The following is a 23,871-nucleotide window of genomic DNA, read 5'->3' on the forward strand; positions in this document are numbered from 1 at the left end:
CAGTTAAACTTCTTCTAAGGGAATGCCACTTGTGTAGCAAGCTGGTCAGTTAGTACTGGTCACCTGGGTGATCTGATAACAAGACTGGTGCTGAAGGCATGAATTAAGTGGTCTGAGAACTGACCAGCCTTGACCCTTTGCTAATGAGGACAAATGGCCTGTTAGCAAACTGCCCACCCCCTAGTGTGAAGACTAGCTTGTCAGTCAGGCCTAGTTTATTTTATGCAACTCAATACTGCCATTCTATACAAGACTCTGACATACTATACCAGAACAAATATTTTTTTGATGACCAGCTCAGTTTTTTGGCCCCCCCCCAAAAAAAAAACAACTGTGAAAGTATACAAGGTACAGTGTAGGTACAGATTTCCCTAATGCTAAGATGCCCTTAAAGGCTGCTTTAAGGCGTGTTACAAAAATTTCTTGCCCCAAAACTGCTCAACACATTTAAAGTTAAAAAGTAAATGAGACTAATAAGAGCTGTGGGAGATCTTGTAAGCCTTATCATCATAATAGGAAAGAAACTTGTTTGTAAGTCCTAGGGGCACACAAACTTCATTCTTTCAAGTAGTTTTACTTTTGCTGCTCCTGGAAAAGTGAGTCTAAGATGCTGATGTGTTGAACAGTCTAGGAATATTTGTTGAGACTTTTGGATGTGTACAAGATGTTTATTTCAGTATACACTGATGACATTATTCTGTGTAGACTTTCTGTGAAACACTGGAATTGGTCAACCCAAAATCTAATGAAGAAACCCCAAGTTGCACTGCAAGTTTCTTTTTCATATTCAAAAAGCTTGACAAATTAGGGTATTGATTTATAATTATGTATATACATTAATAATTGAGCCTATACCCGTCAAAGATTGAGCCCTTGTTTCAAACAACCTGTTGATAGTATTAATACAAATAAACCCATCGTCAGTGGATCAATGTTATATACATGTATGTGAAGGACATAATGATTTGAGACTTGTGATTTGAACTTTTTGGGAGGTTTACAGTTTTTTCACTGTAACACTGAAATTGAAGAAACTCTGTAATTACCTGGTAATTAAGAGAGCTTAGCAGACAAAACAGTGAAGGGGAAAAGTATGACACTATGATTGTTTCTGTTTGTTTTCCAGATTATATTCACATTGCTTTCTACAGGTCTATATTTTCACTACATGTACATTCACCTAATCTGCAATATTTAATTTAGTCTTTGGCTAAAGAAATGGTACGGATTACTTTAAAGAACTTTCTGCTGCTGACTTTAACTGCTTCTGTGCTACATACATCATTTTGAAGCTGATGGGGAAAGGGCTTGTTAAGCTGTGCTGTTGAATTCAGGAGAGCACTGTCATATACCTTAATCTCAGCATTTTACCTGTAAATAGCTACCGATATGGATGACTTGAGCTGGACTTAGCCATGTTTTCAGATGTATACTGAGTATTATATCTGCTTACTCAGCTCTTCAGGTAACAGACAGGTGATAACGATATATATCTGATAATGCTGAAGAGCTTTACACTGGTCAACGATATTACCGTAAATGTGGAACTTTTTGTTCATAAACATTAATAAATTAAATTCAGCAGGATTTATTATCTGTGCTTTTAAATTTTACAGCTCAAATATACAAGGGAAAATTCAGTTAAATAAATTAATTGATATTTTGGGAAGTGATTAGTGAGAACATATCAGTCAGGTGTTGAAATTAAACTTTTGATAAGGTAACCCAATGGAAGTGCCATATAAACTAAAAATCATTCAGAAAAGTTTATAGAAGAAAAAAAATGCTGTTTGACTCATACCTGTGTGATTGCAGAAGTGTAAGTGATTAAGTTATGGCTATTGCAATATTTTTGATATCTGCATGAAAAATTTCCTGTAACTTTTCTGTTTTTGGGTCTTGGTGTTAAAGGTATGAGTAAAAATATTTTTTATGAATGGTATGGCATGTGAGAATCAAAGGGAAAAGATTGAGAGGGTCTTAGGGCAGGAGTTAGGATGTTGAATTACCTGTTCAGTCAGAGATCAAAGAAAAGGCGTGACAGGTAGTTGTGCTTTGATGTGTGGGGAAGCCCCAGTGTTCCAGCTTTTGTCCAAACAGACAAAGTTAATCCCCTACCTATCTCAGGTATTCTCATCTCCTGCGCAGAACTGACCAGGTGTCATGGTGTCAGTGAAATGTGGCTGCTAGGGGTCAGTGTGTATGGTCATCCTTTGAGTGACCAGTGATGCCACTGGCCGGTGCCATGACCCCATGGATATAGCAATACCTGGGACCATATTCTGGTACAAAAGGATTTTGGCTCTTTGTTGTTTGTACATGTAAATCTCAAATCCTGATTGTACTCTTTCCTTTCAGTTGTCACCATAAAGGTTGTACATGTAACTAAGACGTGGTTGTTGTGGCTTGCTGTGGGTTTCTTGCAATCTCAGCAGTCCACATTGGCTGTCACCAGTGTTTACCAATAAAGAAACACTGGCATATCCAAATATTACTGACTCCCCTGCCTGTTACTGAAACCCTGCCTGTTACTTGGCAAGGTTTCTCCCAACTGCTAGCTCAGAGGTTGTTAGGAAGTCTGTCAGTTACTTTGCAATCTCACCACCATTTTAGCTCAAATTTTATGATAGGAAATCCTGTCAGTTATTTTTGTAATGTGACAGTGTTTCCCAGGTCATTCCAGCTCAAAGTTTATGTTACAATATCAGTAAATTTGGAAACTGCAGAGGTTTCCCCTTCTATACCTACTTAAGGTTTATGTTAAGAATTCTGTTAGTTTGCAGACGGCAGTGGTTTCCCTCACCATTCCAGCTCAGATGGTATGATCATTTTTGCTAGTTTTGACTCAAAAGTTAATTGGTGATCTAAAGATTCTAAACGCGTTAGTGAAACCTGTCATGTTCTGATAACAGTTATGCTTTGAAAATGCTGAATGCAAGGACGTGTATTTGTTTTATCCTAAAAGGTGAAATGCTAATAGAGGACGTGACAGGAAGTGTATAATTGAACTTTTCAACTGTTGTCTGTAAACAAGGATGTCCTGACTGTGATGTCAGTCTAGGTCAGAAAAGAGCGTCTCAGTTCAGAGCACTGTCCACCTGATGAAATCTGTGACATTAAAGAGTAACCTCAATGTTGCACCCTTTGACTCGATGTAGTTGTTGAGTATTTCTGCAAGAGGAGATTTTTATACCTGCATTGATTGTGATGCGTAATCTCCTGCACGACACCTGAAACATAATCTTTAGTACTACGCACACTAAAGAATTATGATATGTGAAAGATGAGCAGTTTGATACGTCAGTTTTGTACTAGGAGATGTACATGACCAACTCAGTTGGGCTTGTTTAAAAAGAATTTGTTAGAGGTCTGATTTAAGTTGACAGCTGGCATGCCTGCTCATTGTCAGAGCAGTGTGTTATGTAAGCCAAGTGTTGTACAATGTGTTAGGTGTACAGTGTTGTTGTTGACAGATATTTCCCAGAGCAATTGTTAGAGGGATGGGGGCAAGGTTTAAACAGGATTTAGGGGTCAGACGTCTAGTAACACTACATTCATCTAGTTTAAATAAGAAAGATGTGTCAAGATGGACAATAGCAGCAATGAAAATGCCTTCTGCCATGTGAATATCGATACTAGAAATATAACTTCAGAGTTTAAGCTTGTCTCATGTTTATTTTTGTTTCTCTTTTGGTATGCCCAGTGCATTACACTGCTCTTCAATGTATTCTGGCGAACTTTGATTAGCCTTAAACATTGTATGCATTGTTATGAGAGCAGGAAACACCGTAAAACCGATAACAAATACAGTGACCATCTTTTATACATTTGAAGACATGCATACGATGGTATTTTCATCCTGCAAAAAGAAATCATGAATCAAACTCAAAAACAAGAGAGGTACATCCACATCTGGTTGGGTCATGTCGCTTAGATTAATTGTGAAGATGTAAGTTCAAGCGTAAGTTGATCCATTGTTTCCCTGGATTCAGTATTGAAAACTATGTTGAGTTTGTAAAGAATTTGTTCATAGTCGTATGCTGCCCAGTAGATACACGAACATCTGACATTTTCCAGAATTGTTTATATTCATACATGTATGTAGAGTACTGTATCTCTCTGTTTAAATGTGTTTTTTTTTTTTTCACCTCACAGAACAGTGTAACAGCGGTGTGTGTTTTAATGGAGGACGGTGTCGTAATGGAGGCTACTCCCAGACCTGTCAGTGTGCGGCAGGGTTCCAGGGACCCAGGTGCCAGTACGGTAAGACCAGCTCTATATTACATTCACACCTGTGAGGCATCAGTCAGCAGTATAAGGAAGCTGAAAGGCCAGAACCTTGTCTGAGATGGTGGACCTTGAGGTGTCCAGTTCAAACTATGGCAGATCTCTGAACTTGTTTTTGTATTTCTTGATTGCTGTATATGTATAATGAACTCTTTTTATATCAGTATTACCCTAATTCTTCTAAAATTTGGGAGAGATATCAATAGTTTTGAAAGTGGAATATTACATTTCTTTACCAGCCTTTGGGAAAAGTAAAGATATGAGTATGTTGTCCATTGGATGGTCTAACCATGTGAGAAAAAAGAAACTCCATATTCCTGCTAGAATGACATATATTGGCTAAAATGAGCAGACCAGGTGTCCCAAATTATATAGGAAGAAAATAGGGTATACAGTGGCTATGACAATTATGATCTATGTCATTTTGTGTAAGGTATACAGTTGTTCTTTGTCTATTTTTATAATATGTAGATATTTTAATTTGGCTTAATTATTTTTGGATGCCATTTTGACTGCGTAATACATCTACAATGTACCTGTGATGCGCGGAAGTTGATTAACTTGAAGTTGATATGCGGAACGTAAATTTGTCTGAGGTAATAATGATTTTATTTGTAAGAATTTTGAATTGGGGAAGCCATTTGAAATCTTCCCAAGAACTTGGTGTAGTGACTTGAATCTCAGTACATGTGTTATGGTGCAATAGAATAGATCTACTTCAATGCCATTGATATAACTTCTCCCCTCTTGAAATCCACCAACTTTGATGTTATGTACTTCTGTGTGTTTATCTTGATCTTAAACAAGATGGTTTGATTGTCAAGTCCATTTTGTGATTGTCCTTGAACTGGAAGTGTTTGGTTTTTGAGCTGGGGGATCCTGTCAGATTTCTCGCGCCCCACGGTGACATCATGGCGGATGGTCAAGTGGATTAACTCTAACGGGCAATTCTGTATTGCAGCATTAACTATGAAGTACCACTTCTGTCATTTGGAGGATCGGGTATTTAATTATTTATCCAAATTGCCAAATTTTTTTTTCTGTTTTGTGGTTGAACTGTCAAATTAATGTTTTATTTATTTAAAAAAGAAAAAAAAATGCTTTCTGCTCGGACCACACAACGGGTGGAATGAAGTCGATTGGATTAATTTTGTGAAATTCGGACAAGTAAACTTCAAAAGGAAACTCACTAGCAAGGTGGAATATTAAAATTTGTTTTTAAAACCTGTATGAAATGGTTGGGATGGTGTTATAAGGAAACGGAAAGCTTCAACTAAGCTTAGAAAGAAAATCAGATACCGTTGGACATGTTTGTTCACATTCAGTTTTTAAGCCTGTGACAAAATGAATGAAATAATGCTACTTAACACCTCAAACCGAGGAAAGGCAAAAAAAAAAAAAACACACTTCAACGTGAATATACCTATTAATTTTCCCCATATTATTTTGTCATGCGTACATATATATGGTCCATACTATAAGTAATGCTGTGGATTCTGATGTTATGCATATTGTCATTATGGCGTTTGGCTTTTCTTCAATGTTCACACTATAGTTACACTGGCTTTTAGTTCAATTCACACACACATGGGTGAAAAGTGTGTGCATGTGAATGTATCTGTCACCAAGCTGTGAAGGACAGTCTGTGTAAACAGCCAGCGAGAAATGTTCAGCTTGGTCAGACAGGCGTACAATTTGCAGCTTGTCTTAACATTGAATGACACATGCTCTCCATGTTCTAAACATTTTTACATGCAAATAATTTTGATCAGATTTTGCCTATTTATGTTTCCATTTCGTACACAAATTTTTCTTTTCGATTTATTTAACATCAGAACTTGTTAGAAACTTAAAATATATGTGAATATTTAAATTGAAGGTGCTTTTCACATAAAAAGCTCAGAGTAGACAGCAGGGTGATGAGAAAATTAGGGTAAAGATGTACATGTATGAAGTGAAAGTAAGTGTGCATTATCAAGTTGATGTGGGTACATGTGCCTGCCTTTGTCACATAGAATAAAGCTAATACAGCTGAAAGATTAAAGGCTAATTTGGTTGTTTACTCTCTGCTTTTATTGGCAGCTTTCTTAAAGGGGCTAAAACATGGGATAAAAATGCTACAAATGGGGAGCAAGGGGATAGTATGATATAAATCTTGTCCTCACCCTCTGTGTGGTCTCCTGCTATAATCTTAACCATGCTCTGTTATTCACTTAGCAGATCATTTCATAAAAAAAATTGCCCTAATTAGCAAGTTCATCTAATGAGAAAACATTCTGTTTTAATTTAATAAGTGAGCAGTAAGCTTTATATAACGAGAGCAGTTGTAGAACAAGAATGTTTTCCTTCTACCCACGTTTCCTTTGGACAATCTTTTATTCCTGCCACCATTCGAGTAAATTTTGGTGGCAGAAGTGGGATCTGGCCACATCACAGCACACAGCCCGAAGCATACCAATGTCTGGCAGCCATTAGACAGGAACTACACAGTTATGCCAATGAAAGGACAGAATTCCCTGACATCAGGAGGAAGTATGTGTTAGTTGTTAGACCTACCCTAACACTTCAACCTTTTCACATGTTTACTTGCTTTCTTAAGGAATATTGACATAGTAATGTACTGTCTAGACTGATAACTCATAAATGGAGGACACGAGTTCAACCCTAAGTCAGGCCTGGTCTGAAACGGTGAAATTTTGCTGACCAAGCACTTTTTGCCTGATAATTCAGCGTAGAAAGGCTACGTCAAGATGACTGGCTGGGGCTTTATTTCTGGTGTCTGAAACCAAGAACCAGATATTATTACGATATAAAGTTATAAGCAGCATTAATTTGAATAAAATTCTCTTTTATGTTTATGTACCAAAGTTGTGTTTACATTTACATGTGTATACAGTTAGTGTTTTATTTTTAAAAAAGCATTACACTGCTGTGTGTGTTGATAAATGTGCATGTATATCAAAATGTATATCTTTGATTGGTAACAATGTAATCCATTTGAGGTACATGTACATGAGGAGAGGAGGGATGACTGTTGTACATGTCTTCTTATCCATTAGTATGTGCTCTTACAGAGCTGTATTTGTTCAGAGTTCTCACTTAGTCTATTGATAAAAAGCCTGTTCTGGTATCCCTTAGTGATGATATCCCTTAATGGGCGCTACAAGAGGGTTAATGGGTGTTTAGTAGGATCAGGTAAACAAACGCTTTGATAACAAAGGGGATGATTGCTGCTGTGTTAAGGTGAACCTTACCTGAGATAATAAACGATCTGCTGACAAACTGGCACAAGTACACAACTAACAGATTCCTAGATAGTCTGGGAAGTATTCATGGAGACAAATGTAGTACTAGCTAACAAGGATACTATATGTACTCTGTGTTCAGTGCTTTTCATGGTGTTTATGGGCACTTTTAATTTTTAATGTGAGTTTTCATGTCATCATATCAGCAAATTGCAGTTTGAACATTTATGGCAAATTTTTTTAGCCAATTTTTTAATTGGCATTTCATTGACATTATAATTTCTGTTCTCACTATTTTTGGGATAAAATGCCAGTAGGTTTCCTGCATTTATCATATGGTTTATGACACTTTAAGATTTCTGACACTTTACGATTTATCTTTTGATTTATGAAATAAGTGTAAGCAAAAGAAAATTTGATTTGATGGATGCTCTTTGTTGAACACATTCTTAACAGTTGCAGCTGTGAGACCGTTTTAATCCTTTTAAAGTTTTTGTGAAGTGTGATCTAAAACTCATCTATATTTTATGTAAATGCATATGTGAAGTCAGTATGTTCATTTACTTGAAATGATAATTGCTTTGAAAAAGAAAACTGATACAGTCAATTAATTCTGGTTATGGGCAATTTATGTTTATTTTACCTGACTACAACTTCTTGGACAGGAGTGTTACTGTTTATAGTGGTGATGTATTTCATTGTTTATCATCCTAGTCAAGGACATAAATATTAGAACCTTCACAGCTTTAGACTAAATTCCTTACTTGTTAATATAGAGACTCTCTATTATTCATTGTTGGTAAGGCGCCTTTGTCAGAGTAGGTCTTACAAAGCGTGTGTCTGTTGATTTGTGACACACAGCGCTTGTTGAATGTCGTGTCCACGATGACCTTTTTCATCTCATTACCCATAGGGCCCACTCAGCCATGTTTGATTTTTTAACCCACTGGACATTCTGAGTTTGACCAAGTCCTTTCACAAGCATCTACATGTATGTTATTCTTGTCCCTGATAGTTTTGCTTCAGGTGTTGCAATTGTGACCAGTCTTCTGTGGCAGGGCAGATGGTTTCTGGGCTCACATCATGTCTCCCACACATAAAGGGCACATCAGGGCAGCAAGAGCAAGATCACATTTCATGGCGGTCCCATAATGCATTATTCATGACCCACCCCACCCCACAATCCTTAACCCTCAACCCCCATCTCACAACCCAACCCTGGACCTCTAAGGACAAACATGAGACTCTTAACTGATATATGGCTTCATGAACTCTTACCCCATGTAAAAACAAATTGATCAGTTTTCACGTGGTCTTAATAAGTTGTTAGTGACACTTTTGGCAGCAAGGAGTATCCATACTAAAATTAGTATCACTTTCTGGCATGGGTTGAAAGTGTATACATGCAAACTAGTTTGTAAATATCAGTGAACTTGATATGGATAATTCCTGTGTTTTTTTTGGTTTTTAATCAGATGTTTTTCTAGAGCATGTGTTTTAGGCACATGGCTGTGTAAATGAAAATATCTTTTGAGTGAAACTGTTATGGATAATTCAAGTGGAGCACACATATTAGGTTTTCCGTTTCGCATGTTTTAGCAAAGCTTATCAGTGCCAACATTGGCATGTTTGCAAAGTATGTAAATTAGTGTCAGTTTAATAAAGCTGATACATATATAGTGTTTAATTTCCCTTTCCTTTTAAGCTCTTGGCTGATTTTTGACCAGATTACCTTTTTGACATGTTTAATTGGACCCACTTCAGGTTTAGTGTCACACTGGCTTAATCTGTGTAGCACACAGCAAAGTCATGAAAATTCCTATAACATGTTACCTTATTTGCATATTTAAAGCATACTTTACCTCAGTCAGTAATAGACAGTCTGGACATGAAGAAAACCTTGTATTCAGCAGTGATATTGTCAATAATAGCATAGAGGTGAAACTTGGTGAGAACTGAGAATATTATATATCCGTCTTAGTCCATGTTTAAACTTGATACTCCATTTGTCGATAATGAATTTCAAAATTGTGTTAAAGTTCCATTTCACAAAAGATGCTGAATTTAGTGATACTTTTAAATCAGTTTGTATTTAAATTATAGTTGAAATGCCCCAATCAGACTTCAGGCTCTCACAAACACATATACTTTATCCATTATCAAAAGCCACACCAAATTCGCACATCTTCAGTTCGCAGGGTATGGCTGTAGTTGCTGGACATTTGTTACACTGTGTCTATGTGATAATTAAGCAGGTTTATTGTTAATGCATTTAAAGTAATTGTTTTGTCTGTAGAGGTTGTTACAAATTACAAATTCTCCTCCACCCAAAAATCTCACCATCATCATAACGGTGAAAAATGCTCTAAGACTATGTAACTAAACAACTGTCCAATAAATATGTTATAGATACACTGTTGTCATAAGCAGCCAGATTTGCTGACAGTCCTGCTAATATCTATTTATAGCAGGTTAATTTACTTTGCGTTCAGGTGTCTTATCATGCAAATGATTACAGACAGACAGACTAGCAGACAGACTGAACCAGCCTCACATACCTCTGACCATACCAGAGGAGAGGGTCCCATTTGTCATCCCTGGTGATGGCTACACGGCCTAACATGTGTTTTTATCCCCTTTTGTTGTATGGCCGCTAATTGCACACATCGTTTGTCTGATGCTTGATTAATAACCATACAGGCCATGCAGTGTCCATTTTGTCTGACTTCCTGTCACACTTGAGTGGTCAGCCATAAGTGTTTGCTGGGTTGTTTGCGCCCTAAGGGTACATTAGTCGTGAAAAAGGAGAGAGCGTTTCTTTGTGGTCAACCAGAAATAAAGGTTTGTCATATATACATGTACATTCATATAAATCATTGGCCAACTTCAGTACGATTTGTGAGGGATGAATTTGTTTTTGTAGTGTTAGAAATGGTGAACTTTGTGAAGTGATTGTGATTGGACATTACATGTACCATATTTGTGTAAGATATCACTTAATTGAATTTTGTCTTTGTTTCAAAATTTCCAAGACTTTTGGACTTTTGAAGTAACTGAAATATTCTGTCTTTCTATATTCTATAATTCATTCATTTTTTGTTTGAAAAATGAAAAAGAAGAAATTGTTGTCAAATGAGTAACAATTCTTAATATTTCTTTACATCACCTAAAAAGAAGACTGATTTACTTTTGATAGGTGTCATATTTTATAAATTTCCCTCGCATTTTCAAACATGAGAAAAGTTTTAACTGTGAGGTTTTTCAGTAATATACTCCTGTATAGCCGTGTTCTCAATTATCTTAAACATTTATCATGAATGTGTGGTTTAAATTACTCTGTGTTGATGTGTATTAATACGTTTGCCTGTCTGTACATCTAACACTACATATATGTCAGAAAAGTCGCCTTTGCACAGTTCCAAATCATTGGTTTATTAGATTGTAAGATGATGTTCCTTCCGATATGTGTGGTACTGGACAAGAAGTACATGTATCAGGGAAGGGAAAAGTTGATATGGGACAAGAAGTACATGTACCAGGGAAGGGAAATGTTGATATGGGACAAGAAGTATATGTACCAGGGAAGGGAAAAGTGATATGGGACAAGAAGTGCAATGTACCAGGGAAGGGAAATGTTGATATGGGACAAGAAGTGCATGTACCAGGGAAGGGAAATGTTGATATGGGACAAGAAGTGCATGTACCAGGGAAGGGAAATGTTGATATGGGACAAGAAGTGCATGTACCAGTGAAGGGAAATGTTGATATGGGACAAGAAGTGCATGTACCAGTGAAGGGAAATGTTGATATGGGACAAGAAGTACATGTATCAGGGAAGGGAAATGTTGATGTGGGACAAGAAGTGCATGTACCAGGGAAGGGAAATTTTGATATGGGACAAGAAGTGCATGTACCAGGGAAGGGAAATTTTGATATGGGACAAGAAGTACATGTATCAGGGAAGGGAAATGTTGATATGGGACAAGAAGAGTATGTACCAGGGAAGGGAAATGTTGATATGGGACAAGAAGTATATGTACCAGGGAAGGGAAATGTTGATATGGGACAAGAAGTACATGTATCAGGGAAGGGAAATGTTGATATGGGACAAGAAGTATATGTACCAGGGAAGGGAAAAGTTGATATGGGACAAGAAGTGCATGTACCAGGGAAGGGAAATGTTTGATATGGGACAAGAAGTGCATGTACCAGGGAAGGGAAATGTTGATGTGGGACAAGAAGTATATGTACCAGGGAAGGGAAATGTTGATATGGGACAAGAAGTGCATGTACCAGGGAAGGGAAATGTTGATATGGGACAAGAAGTGCATGTACCAGGGAAGGGAAATGTTGATGTGGGACAAGATGTACCAGGGAAGGGAAATGTTGATGTGGGACAAGAAGTACATGTACCAGGGAAGAGAAATGTTGATATGGGACAAGAAGTATATGTACCAGGGAAGGGAAATGTTGATATGGGACAAGAAGTATATGTACCAGGGAAGGGAAATGTTGATATGGGGACAAGAAGTACATGTATCAGGGAAGGGAAATGTTGATGTGGGACAAGAAGTGCATGTACCAGGGAAGGGAAATGTTGATATGGGACAAGAAGTGCATGTACCAGGGAAGGGAAATGTTGATATGGGACAAAGAAGTGCATGTACCAGGGAAGGGAAATGTTGATATGGGACAAGAAGTACATGTACCAAGGGAAGGGAAATGTTTGATATGGGACAAGAGTACATGTACCAGGGAAGGGAAATGTTGATATGGGACAAGAAGTACATGTATCAGGGAAGGGAAATGTTGATATGGGACAAGAAGTGCATGTACCAGGGAAGGGAAATGTTGATATGGGACAAGAAGTACATGTACCAGGGAAGGTTGATTGCTGTTTTTCTCTTGTAACCTTATCTGCCAGATTTCAGTAATGTTATTTCATACTGAAGGGGTTATGTGATCTATCTTTTTCATTTCATTGATGTCTGATTTTGCTGGTTTTGTACTTTTAACGTCAGGAAAATTGTTGGAGATCAAAGAGAACTTTGAATTAAAAATGTTTGCCAAAACAATACACCCTGTGTTTGGAGGGACATGTACAAGAATAAGCTGTCATCTTGTTGGTTTTCATGTGCCAAACCAGCAGCTTCATTCCGTTGCACTGGAGAAAGAATCCTTTTGACGCTTTTTCAAATCTCAGTGTGGCAAAAGTAAAAATATATATACATAGTATTGTAAATTTTGGGAGAGGGAGTGTCATTGTGTTTCACTTTGGAGAAATTATTTTACAACTACTTGAAAGGAAAAAGTTTAAATACACTGAATGGAAGGATGGCAGATTTTGGCTACGTATGTATGGTACATGTAGTTGGTTGAATATAATTTTAACTTAAGTAAGGTCACAAGTAATGCCACATTTATGCTGAATATCAGATGGGTGATATGTACACAAGATCATCAGTGTCATCGTACTAAGGCTGGTCAGTGATTGGTCATTATTTGGTCAGTGTAGTGAGCCTTACAGACTGTGTCATCTATCCTTAATGTTGACAGCTATCCTGATGGATTGACCACCCCTGTTGTGAATGTGTGGGGACACTGGCTTACCGTAAAATTTCTATGACAGTAGCTAGTTTCTGTGGTTTGTGTGCAGCAGCAACTTTCACTTACGGATTCAATATTTATTTGGGGAAATAAAAGAACATTTGAAGGATTTTGCGGTATGTGTACATGTTTCTCCAGAACCTGTGGAGAAACAGATGAAGTTCACATGGTTGTCATGTAAACCTGCATGCAAAAATCAATATATACTTGTGGCAAATTGTGCATTGTGTATGCTTAAAGTAGAAAGAAAAATCTGACAAAACTGATGGAAGGAGTTTGTAGTACTCACAGCCTTAAAGGTCTCATAATTGTAACTAATGACTCTATGTAGAGAACAATGTTGAGGTGTACACATAAGTTGACACATTTAGGCCTGGCTTCTGACTCCTGCCTAGCCTGTTCTCCTGTTTGTGATACAAGTTTGTCTTAAAATTGGCAGGCTAGAAATTTGACCAGATCTATTTTTTTGACATTAATTTTTGCTGTATATGTGAAGCACATTTACCCAGCTCTTCATTTTCACCAGGATATGGCTGAAATACTGCCATTGTGGCATATAAGTCAATAACCATTCATTCATTCCTTATTTAGAATTCCTCAATGCATTAATAGAATTGGTAACTTTCATAAATATTGTTTTGACTGCAATCCAGTCTAATTTGTTCATGCCCTATTCAGACATGTGTACACCATATCTTTGTTTTCTGATAGATATAAATAAATGTACATGAATTACATATCCAGATAACCTTGAGTGGTTCTTAACCTTAGTATTGAACCCTTGTATGTGAAATACCATTCTTTCAGTGTAAACCACTGGTGTTGCCAGACTTGCATTTAGATTCAGACTTGATGTCCAGACCAAGCTACTTACATGTGTGGTGCCATCATTGTTGAATGTCAAGCCTTAGTGTTATTTTAGTCATATTTCTTAAAAAAAAAAACATGTTGTTTTGCATGGTAAAAAGTTGTGCATAAATATTTGGACAGTCTGTGATAATACATGTGGATAATGTACTTGTATCAGTTTGTGATATCGAAGAGATATTTTTCATGCAGGCCTGAGACAGATTTGAAGAGTTACATTTCTTGATCTGCAAACTTCATAGTATGTTACTGTTATTATTATTTCCCAAATAACGATAACACTGTTGGTAGAACCACTTTATAGGCGACATCGATCAATCTGATATCATCAGCTTTGTGAGATGTGTTGTTCCTCCTCATCAAAGACTTAAAGCATGTCCTTCATAGTGTGCTAACGAGCTACGTGTACCTCCTGATTTTGCATGCAGGCAGGAGGCCTGATGGTAGAATCGTCTAGAGGGTTGAGATACTATATTACACTGTAAGTTTATGTCTCTGAGGTCGGCAGGCTCAAAACTCAAAGTGGGCATGGACCAAGTTGTGGCGATGGAAATTCTTATTCCAGAAAGTGTGAACCCATTTGAGATATTCACTCATTACGGGGCTCTAGCACCTTTGTAAAGGAACTGGCATTAACCTTAAAGCCAACTCTAGCACTGACCTCAAATCCAGTTCCTTGCATTTACTTTAATCCATATCTAGTATTTGGCTTAAAGTAAGCTATTGTATTTACCTTAAATTTAGATCTAGCTTTTGGCTTTAAATCCAACATGCATTGACTTTAAATTCAGCTCTAATAGTATTTGGCAGCGTAATGACCCAGGAGTCTCTCACCAATGCAGTCGCTGTGAGTTCAAGTCCAGCTAATGCTGGCTTCCTCTCCGGCCGTACGTGGAAAGGTCTGCCAGCAACCTGCGTTGGTCATGGGTTTCCTCTGGGCTCTGCTGGCCGCCTTCGTATAAGTGAAATATACTTGAGAACAGCGTAAAACACCAATCAAAATAAATAAAATTAATCATAGTATTTGCCTTAAAGGCTGTATCTGGTATTTGCCAAATAGTCAGATTCCTCTCCAGTCGTACAAGGGGTCTGCAGATTTTCTTGGATTTCCGCCATCTCCTCCCACCCGTAATATGGCCACCATTGTGTAAGTAAAATATTCCTGAGTAAATCGTACTTACCAAGCATATGAAATTCAGAAATTAAATCCAGCTGTACCATTTGTCCTAGGCCAACTCTAGCATTATTACCTTGATCCAGTTCCAGCATATCTAATATATAGGTTATTTTGCATGCACTCAGAAAACTTTCCACATGGTCTAAAGAGAGTGTCCCATTATGGGGATATCTACGGTAGCCTGTCTTGTCCTGTCCCATGGTGTTCCTGTATTTTGGGGCCTCATTTCCTGGAGGTGTGTTGTCCGGGTTGTTTGACCATTGCTGAGCAGCAGACCAGAAAGATGCAGCTCTCTGATAAAGACTGCTAAGATGTTTATATCTTCCTTTACCTATGGCTGTGACTTTATTTTATTTGCTATTTGGGTATTGTTAGAAGAAAATGCTTTGGTTATTTGTAACCTAGTTTCTGCAGATATGTGGAAGGTATGTTTGGCATGCCTGCGTGCTGCCCTGTGGCCTTCATTCAAGATACCTAATAGTTGTAATTCTTCAATATATATTCATGTGAAAAATAGTTCGAATATTAAGTTGTTTTAATGTTTACATCATTGTTTAAAATTTAAAATATGTAACTCACTCTGAAGTGAATCCAAATACAAAATTTCTCTTATTCTGGTGGCAGTCATTATAATCAAGGTGTAAGATTTTATTAGCAGGAAAAAAAAACAGCCCGAATTATTAAATCACAGGATGATTTATCAATACTGTGGACAAAATTCTGTATGTACACAAATTTTGTATGTATGTACTTTCAAATTCATACCACAAACATATATAATGTATGTTCTCAAGCCTGGATGCCTGGTCTCCTTGAATTTCACATCTTGCTTTTTATACAAAACAGAATTACCAGGAACAAAATTTATGTAATTTACATTCTTCCTTGATTTTTCAACGAAGATTTTCATTTTTTTTTTGCAGTGCTTTTATATGTAAATCCAAACATAAATAAATTCTGGTTTTCCTTGTTGATGTATTATCTTGAGTGTTCTAAATTTAGTCGTTTACATCTGGGTGTGAAAGTAAGCGAGTAACTGAAAAATGATTGAGAATTTTTTTTTTTTTATGTCAAAATAATATATTTTTTTGTCCCACATAGAGTTGGTGGTCCTATCTGATATAAGAAACTACTTCTAAAATGTCCCTTCTTATTAAAGCCACAAAATAACCTTTCTCATTATTTGACCTAAAAGCAGTCGTCATGAAAAGACCTTTTAAAGTAGCTTTTTAATGAGGTTGGGGAATGTGCAAATCAGTGCTTTCTATTTTCTTTACAAATAAACTTTTTGCAGAAAAGTTGTGCTGTGCACTTCTCCAACAGATGTAGAAACAAACCATTTTTACATGCTCCTAACAGGACCATACATGGAATACATCTCTGTTTTGTTGTGGGCCATGTTGCGGGGGTGGAATGTCTTCTTTTTTTTTAATCTTTTTTGGATGCAGAAATCTGCTTAGTGTTAACCCTGGTTAATTAGGCTGCACAAGGTTGGCTTTTCAAATCAGCTCTGGCATTTGACTTGTGACGTGTGTCAGTATTGCGTGTCCGACAAACGACTATTAACGACAGATGCAATTCCTGCCATCGGAGATGCCTCAGTTTGACTTGCTGGCGAGAAGCTTTAATTCCCAAGTTGTGTAGCTAGACATTTTGTGTCTCGTCTTTAAAACCCCTAACGGCTGTGATTCAGATTTGGATTTACTTTTTTAACATTAAATGTTCCTATTTCCTTGCAGCTTGAATTTGCTGTCACTTGCTGTGTACTGTCAGCAATTTGGGAGATATTCTTCATTGCCAAAAAGATAAATCCTGTAATGTGTATATGTTCTTGAATATCCTTTCCTGAACTCGTTTTTTGAGGATGAACTAAACTCACTATGAATCCACCTGGCCAAGTGGTTTACCTGGATTTCCAGCACGTGACAGTCTGTTGCAATGAAAATCTTGCCTAAAGATTTGGATGCTGCAAATATTGAATTTATTGACTGTGTCTTACTCCAGATACACCAGAGGTCAGTGGTGCAGTCTTCTCAGAGGCCTTAAAAATAAATTTGTCCAAGTTTTTAATATATTTGCACCAGCCCCAAGTTTGTTTCAAAAGTTACTGGTTTATTAATTCGTACAACACTAATAGCATAGAACATGTTCTTAACAAACAAAAATTCAGGTTGAGTATTACTTGTGTTATTGAAAGCTTTTTTTGCCTTTCACACTACTCTGACAGTTACACAACTTTGATACCTGTGTGGCTTTCAGTACTGGTGTACCTGTTCATCAGCATTAGGACTAGGATGTGGGTTAAACCTATACATCACCTGTCATACAAACACAGCTACACTTTGTAAGATTTGTTAAGCTAATAGCTATAGTTCATGCAACTACTGCTCGTTAGCTGATCTAGTTTGATGAATGATTCATGCTGTGTGGGAGATATTATACACACATAGCCTCGTCTTATGTAGGATATCCACATCTTAACATCCATTTAAAAAGGGCGTGATGTTTCTTCCCACCAAGTAATATTAGTTAATGGACAGATTAAGATTTTTTTTCCCTCCAACATGTCATCTTAAGTCAGGTGAAAAATTGACCAAGGCAGGAGTAAGTCTAACCTGTTCTGTCAGTCTGTGGATACCAAGATTATAACGAATGGTGCATGGTGAAAATAATGTTTTGAGAGCATTTACAGTACGATTTTGTGTTTCATCCTCTCGGGCAACTGTGGTCCGAATGTATTGTCACAGTCGTGTCTGTCTGTTCATCCCGTCTGTCTAATATTCCATTTCATTTTCCCTATTACATGTATCTGTAGACTTATTTTTCAGATCTGATGTTATTTGACATATTTTTGAACACACAATAATACTCCTAACTTCTAAGTGAAATGCATCTTCATGAACACGCAGTTTTTAGTGATACGTGTTCATTTTATTATTGTCATGAGCCTCAAATCAGTGCACCTTCATGTTTCTCAGAAAGGCATACCAAATAAATCTGTGAGAAATCAATTCTCTGTGTAATATCAAAGTCATATAATAGAAATGGCAGATTTACAGGTAAGGCTTAATTTCATAGTGTCATAAGTTCAGGGGAGGATATTTTTTTTTTGATGTGTTTATAATCATTGTGGAATCATTGACATAAGATGTGTATGTTCCTGTGGATCCATTCTTGAACTCTTCCCACCAAGGTGCACTGAACTTAGGTCAGGTGGCTGTTTTTTTTCCCCCGCCAGCTAGTTTATTTTGGCTTGCGTAATGTTTTACCTCTGTGCCATCAACAGGCTTTAGCTACTTTTCTTCCTCCGGTACATGTAGCTCTGATAGCTCATAAGTTAGTGCGCGTACTAGTGCGCATCGATGTCTGTCAGATTTACTATATACAGAGATAAGGCTGTCCAAAGATTTTCTCTTCTGTGGCGCAAACATGACCTAGCGCATTTTACCAAGCAGCCAAACTCGGGTGCTGGGGTTGTTAAGGTGCTAGAGTTTCCAAAGATCAAGATACAATGCTCTGTTTGCACCTCCAACACACGAGACCTGTACAATCTGATTTGATTAAACTGTTGGTGCAGGTGAAGGGTTCAGACATAGTTCACTCAAACGGTGCCAATTTTTTGTTGTATAAAAGACCCTCCATGGTATTCACTGATATGCTACAGGCCTGAAGGGGGGAAAGGTGAAGGTGATTGATGATGGGGAATATTTATTATGAACATGTGTTTTCATTTATTAAAGAGACTTTCCAGCATTAGAGGATGAAAGTGTGCGGTGTCTGGATGATGCAGACATTTACTAGACACACTGGCTGGCCGATTCCGCAAAACATGGCAGGTTCGACTCAAGACAAAATTTGATATTTGATTGAAACGCTGATTCTGGGCCCTAGTAGTTAAAATTGAGAACAAGTAATAAGTATTTTGCTACAAGATCACAATTGGTACTTAATGGGCCACAAATTATGGACTTTCATAGAATACAGTAAATGATCTGGAAGGTTGCCTTTGATTAAGTTGGACAAATTGTCTTGTTTCTGAGTGTTCTTAGAAAGGTGTTCTGTAGTGTGATTGGCAGCTACAATGTGGGATGATATCCTTGTGAAAATCTGTAAATTTCAGCACCCAAGGGTAATATTTATTGACCTATTAAAATGCTCTCTTGGGTCGAAAGTTAGGTCATTTACAATATTTAAATTTTGAATTTAACAAACAGTCATTCTCTGCACACATTATTTTTGTACACCTGTTGCTGTTTTGACAAATGAGAGCCAGCACCTGTGTGAATCTTGCCATAATTAAATTTCCTCCAAATACTGAAATTTGAATTCATGTGCTATTAGATTTTTTGCTAGCTGAATTTAAATTTCTTCTGCCATATTGTATGTGCATGTATATTGAGAAGAAGTCCATTTCTTTTATATGTTTAATTTTTAGCTGAGAATTATAGAGAGTGTGGTGAAATGATAGCATATAATGATTCTGCTTGACAGAGTGTTCCTGCCATTTTTCTATCTGAAGGTCTTTGAATGCATCTGTGATGAAATGTTGGATAAGTGCTTATACAGTTGTCCTTGTGCATATATATGAATATATATATATATATATATATATATATATATATATATATATATATATACACACACACATATATTTCTAAAAAATTCTTCTCTAGATATGTGCACTATATTGTAAATGCAATTAGTTACATTGAAAATAACATTCTCTTCATTCCATGTGCTGCTGCATACTGCTACTTGAATTATTTTTCCCCCGTTTTAACTTGGCGGCCATTTTGTTCATTGATTACTGGATGCATGGTTATGGTGCCCTGTAATAAAACAGTTGATGGTTGGATACCAGTTGTCACATGGTACAGTCAGACCAATGATCAGTGTTGAACACCTGGTCTCCATGACGGTTAATACCACCAGATGGCTATGGGTTGATATCTGTATTAGCCAGCATCAGAGTGAGTGGGAGGGAAGCTAGCACTAAACAGTCCTGCAAATCTCGTCAGAATACTTCACCAGTGTTCTCTGCCAGAGACGAACAGCGCAACCCACCAGAAGACGTGAAGATGGGTATCTTGTGGAGTTCTCTCGCAGTTCACTGGCAAGTCTCACAGCCAGACTGTTGTTGCTTCAGAGTTGTGGAGTCACTTTCATCCAAAATACATGTCGTCTAAGTTTTCCTCTTTTTTTTTTTTTTCGTGCAGACAGTAACCCGGCCTTCAACTCTCTATGGTGATCTCCAGTCGACAAACTGGAGACCTGATTACTACCTAAGCTTGTCTTATTTTCCCGCTGTATTTTTCATGTAGATAACACGAGTTAAAAAACTATCCCAGTAGGCAAAGCAGCCCCGCTCAGAGACCTGCTGCTCTCAAGCCAACCCAAGAGCAGAACTGAGCCTCACACTTACACATGGCGGCGTGCCCTATCTCTTGTAAGCCACACATGTGCTCTGAAAACTTTTCAAGACTTTTTTGACTGGAGTAATTTGGGAAGAGTTTTATCAGGAGGGGGTTTGCTGTGGTAATTCCACAGAATGCCCTCCAGGTCATAGTTTATGGAAAGTTTGAAGGATTTTCTCTTATCTTTTCAGCTCACCTCAGTGACGTCATGCAGGTTGTTCATGGGAACAAGTTATTACATACTAGTTCTATTCAATAGCCACTTTACTTCACACCAGCTATTGTAATTAGGATGTCTTAGATGTGAGAGAGAAAAGCACATTTTTTTTCTTAAAGGTGACATTTTAGAGAAAATCAGGAGCATTCCTAGACATTACCCCTGCAGAGTAATCAGACATTAGTGTTCAGCCTTCCCACAGAAACATCACAAGGATTAAATTTATCAAGGATCTCATCTGTTGAGCATCATCCAATTTGGGCTTACTGTGTTTCTGCTGACAGTACCTGTTTGTTCATTTTTTTTTATCATCTTAAAGAAATGGATACTTATCAAGACTTTCAAAAGATGTAGACAAATGAAAATATATATAAACAGTTAATTTAAGCATTGACTGCAATATTTTTTTAGGGTTATTGGGGTATATAGACAAGGAAAAAATATGAATCCATGCAGCAGCAGGCTTAATCTGTAATGTATGATAGTTAAATTTTATGCAATGGTCATTATTGTTTTTCAGATTTATAACTGTGTCAGATATTTTTTTACTTACCTAACTCAATTTATGTAAGTGTTTCCTGATTAAATTATCTGCATCTAGCTGTTATTGTGGTACATGTAAGTAACAACACAGTTTTTGTACGATTTATCATTGTACAAAGCCAAAACAAGCTCTGACAAAATGAATTAGTTTTTACCTACCCTACTCATGGTAGAGATAAATTCCAGACTGTTGGGTCAAAATGTATAAAGTAAAGAGAGTAAAGTGACACAAATAGTGAAATACTGAGAAGGGAAGGTTAGGGTTAAATGTATTTGTATGAAACCTGAACCTGTCTCGTAAAAAGTTTGGGAAGTTTTGCAAGTAGACGCCTAATGTCTAGGTTTTAGCTTTCCATATCTGTGTGGTATAATTACCATTAGAAAAGTAATCATATGTAAAAAGGTAATATCACACAGTTTCCTTATGGATAACAACTTCGGATTTATTTCTGTCGATACATATCGAAACGTCGGTAAAAAAAAATCAGAAGTTGCTAACCATAAAGAAACTTTGTGATGTTACTCTGTCAGCTTCTATATGCCTCTTAAAAAAACTTATGTAAAATTAAGTTTTGATAATGGTGCCATGGTTGTTGACTCATTATCAAAAGAATAGATTCATTGTTTATTATTTAATAGAATTTGTGTTCCCAAATTCACTTCGGATAGTTAAAGTGGATCAAGTTTTGGAATGATATAAATATGATGTAAATGCATATTCTGTTGAACATTAATTAGTTTGTTTCCCCACCGCTCTGCTCGGTTTCCTTCCATCACTGGCTGCCATCGTATAAATGAAATATTCTTGAGTACAGCGTAAAACACAAGTCAAATAAAATAAATAAATAAAATGAATCAGTTTGATTTTGCAGATGAACTTAATTCAAAAATAAACAGAAAAAACATAATAAAATGTTTTGTGAGTTTTCTAAATGTAATAAGGAGATTCCATTAATTAATGTGGTGTAAACAGTACTGTAAAGTGCGCACAAGCTTTTAGCACTATACATGTAATGGATCTTAAATATAGACAAGCCTATATCACTATTGTTTACAAACATGTAGTGCTTACAAACCTTAATTATCAGTATTGTCTATACTCACAAGCCTATATCAGTATTGTTTATACATACAAACCTTAATTATCAATATTGTCTATGCTTACAAGCCTTTATCAGTATTGTTTATATATACAAGCCTTTATCATTACATACAAACCTTAATTGTCAATATTGTCTATACTTACAAGCCTTTATCAGTATTGTTAATACACACAAGCCTTAATTATCAATAGGGGGGCCTCCGTGGCTCAGTCAGTTAGCGCGCTAGCACAGCGTAATGACCCAGGAGTCTCTCACCAATGCGGTCGCTGTGAGTTCAAGTCCAGCTCATGCTGGCTTCCTCTCCGGCCGTACGTGGGAAGGTTTGTCAGCAACCTGCGGATGGTCATGGGTTTCACCCAGGCTCTGCTTGGTTTCCTCTCACCATAATAAGTGAAATATTCTTGAGTACGGCGTAAAAACACCAATCAATCAATCAAAATATAATTATCAATATTGTCTATACTTATAAGCCTTTATCAGTATTGTTTATACATACAAGCCTTTATCAGTATTGATTTTATTTACAAGACTTTATCACTACTGTTTATACATATAAGCCTTTGTCAGTATTATCTATACATGTATGCAAAACCCTTTATCACTACTGTTTATACATACAAGCCTTTATCACTATTATCAATGCATGTACTTACAAGCCTTTATCACTACTGTTTATACATTCAAGCCTTTATCACTATTATGTATACAGTTTTTGCAAACCTCTGTCACAATTGTGTATTACACTGCTTTATCTCTATTGTCTATACAGCACTGATAAGCATCTGCTGCCATCTGTTTTCCCTGCTCTCTCTGGTTTGGCTGAGGTTCAGTCAGGAGTTGTCCTACGATTGTAGTGAAGAAAGATAGATGCCACAGGATTTCTGGTGTCCTCCACTCATAAAGCTAATAGCTAGCTGTCATATAAGTGAAAAATTCTGGTGTATTTCATTCAATTAAAATAGTAATCAAATAACTAAGTAAATGAATTTCTGTTCTTCAATAAGTTCTAATCCGCTGATGATTGACAGATTAAGAGATGTGGTACCTTTACTGGGTTTTATCACTTAGCTGTCCAGCCCCTGAAATAGTCAAGTTTGTCAGTCACCAACAATCCAATAAATCAGTCAAGCAGATATTTGCCTGGTTTTTTAGCTAGGTATTACGTCTGGGTCATTGGCCATCGTGCAGTACAGACGAGCTGTTGTTTGTTTGTACTCAGGGTTATCGGTCCACCTTCATGTTCATGAGAAAGGGATCTCATTTCTCTGTGAGTCGTAAATTTTATCACGTAAGTTTAAGGTAAACAGCTATTCCATTCCACATTCGTTTGCTGTTGGTTGCTTGTTGAGGTCTAATTTAGCCCTGGTACCATAGTGGTATGGCAGTGGTTTGCAGTATTACACATTTACGT

General features: G+C 37.0%; 1 protein-coding gene across 1 annotated transcript in view; it reads left to right on the forward strand.

Moving 5' to 3' along the window:
• Positions 1 to 23,871, forward strand: part of LOC135475119 (multiple epidermal growth factor-like domains protein 6) — a 125,689-nt gene that overhangs the window by 34,545 nt on the left and 67,273 nt on the right. The window contains exon 4 of the mRNA XM_064754871.1: positions 4,156 to 4,263. Within this exon, the coding sequence (XP_064610941.1) occupies positions 4,156 to 4,263 (108 nt within the window). The remainder of the gene's footprint in view (positions 1 to 4,155; positions 4,264 to 23,871) is intronic.

Source organism: Liolophura sinensis, chromosome 9 (assembly GCF_032854445.1).
Source record: "Liolophura sinensis isolate JHLJ2023 chromosome 9, CUHK_Ljap_v2, whole genome shotgun sequence".
In the NCBI taxonomy this organism is placed as follows: Eukaryota; Metazoa; Mollusca; class Polyplacophora; order Chitonida; family Chitonidae; genus Liolophura; species Liolophura sinensis.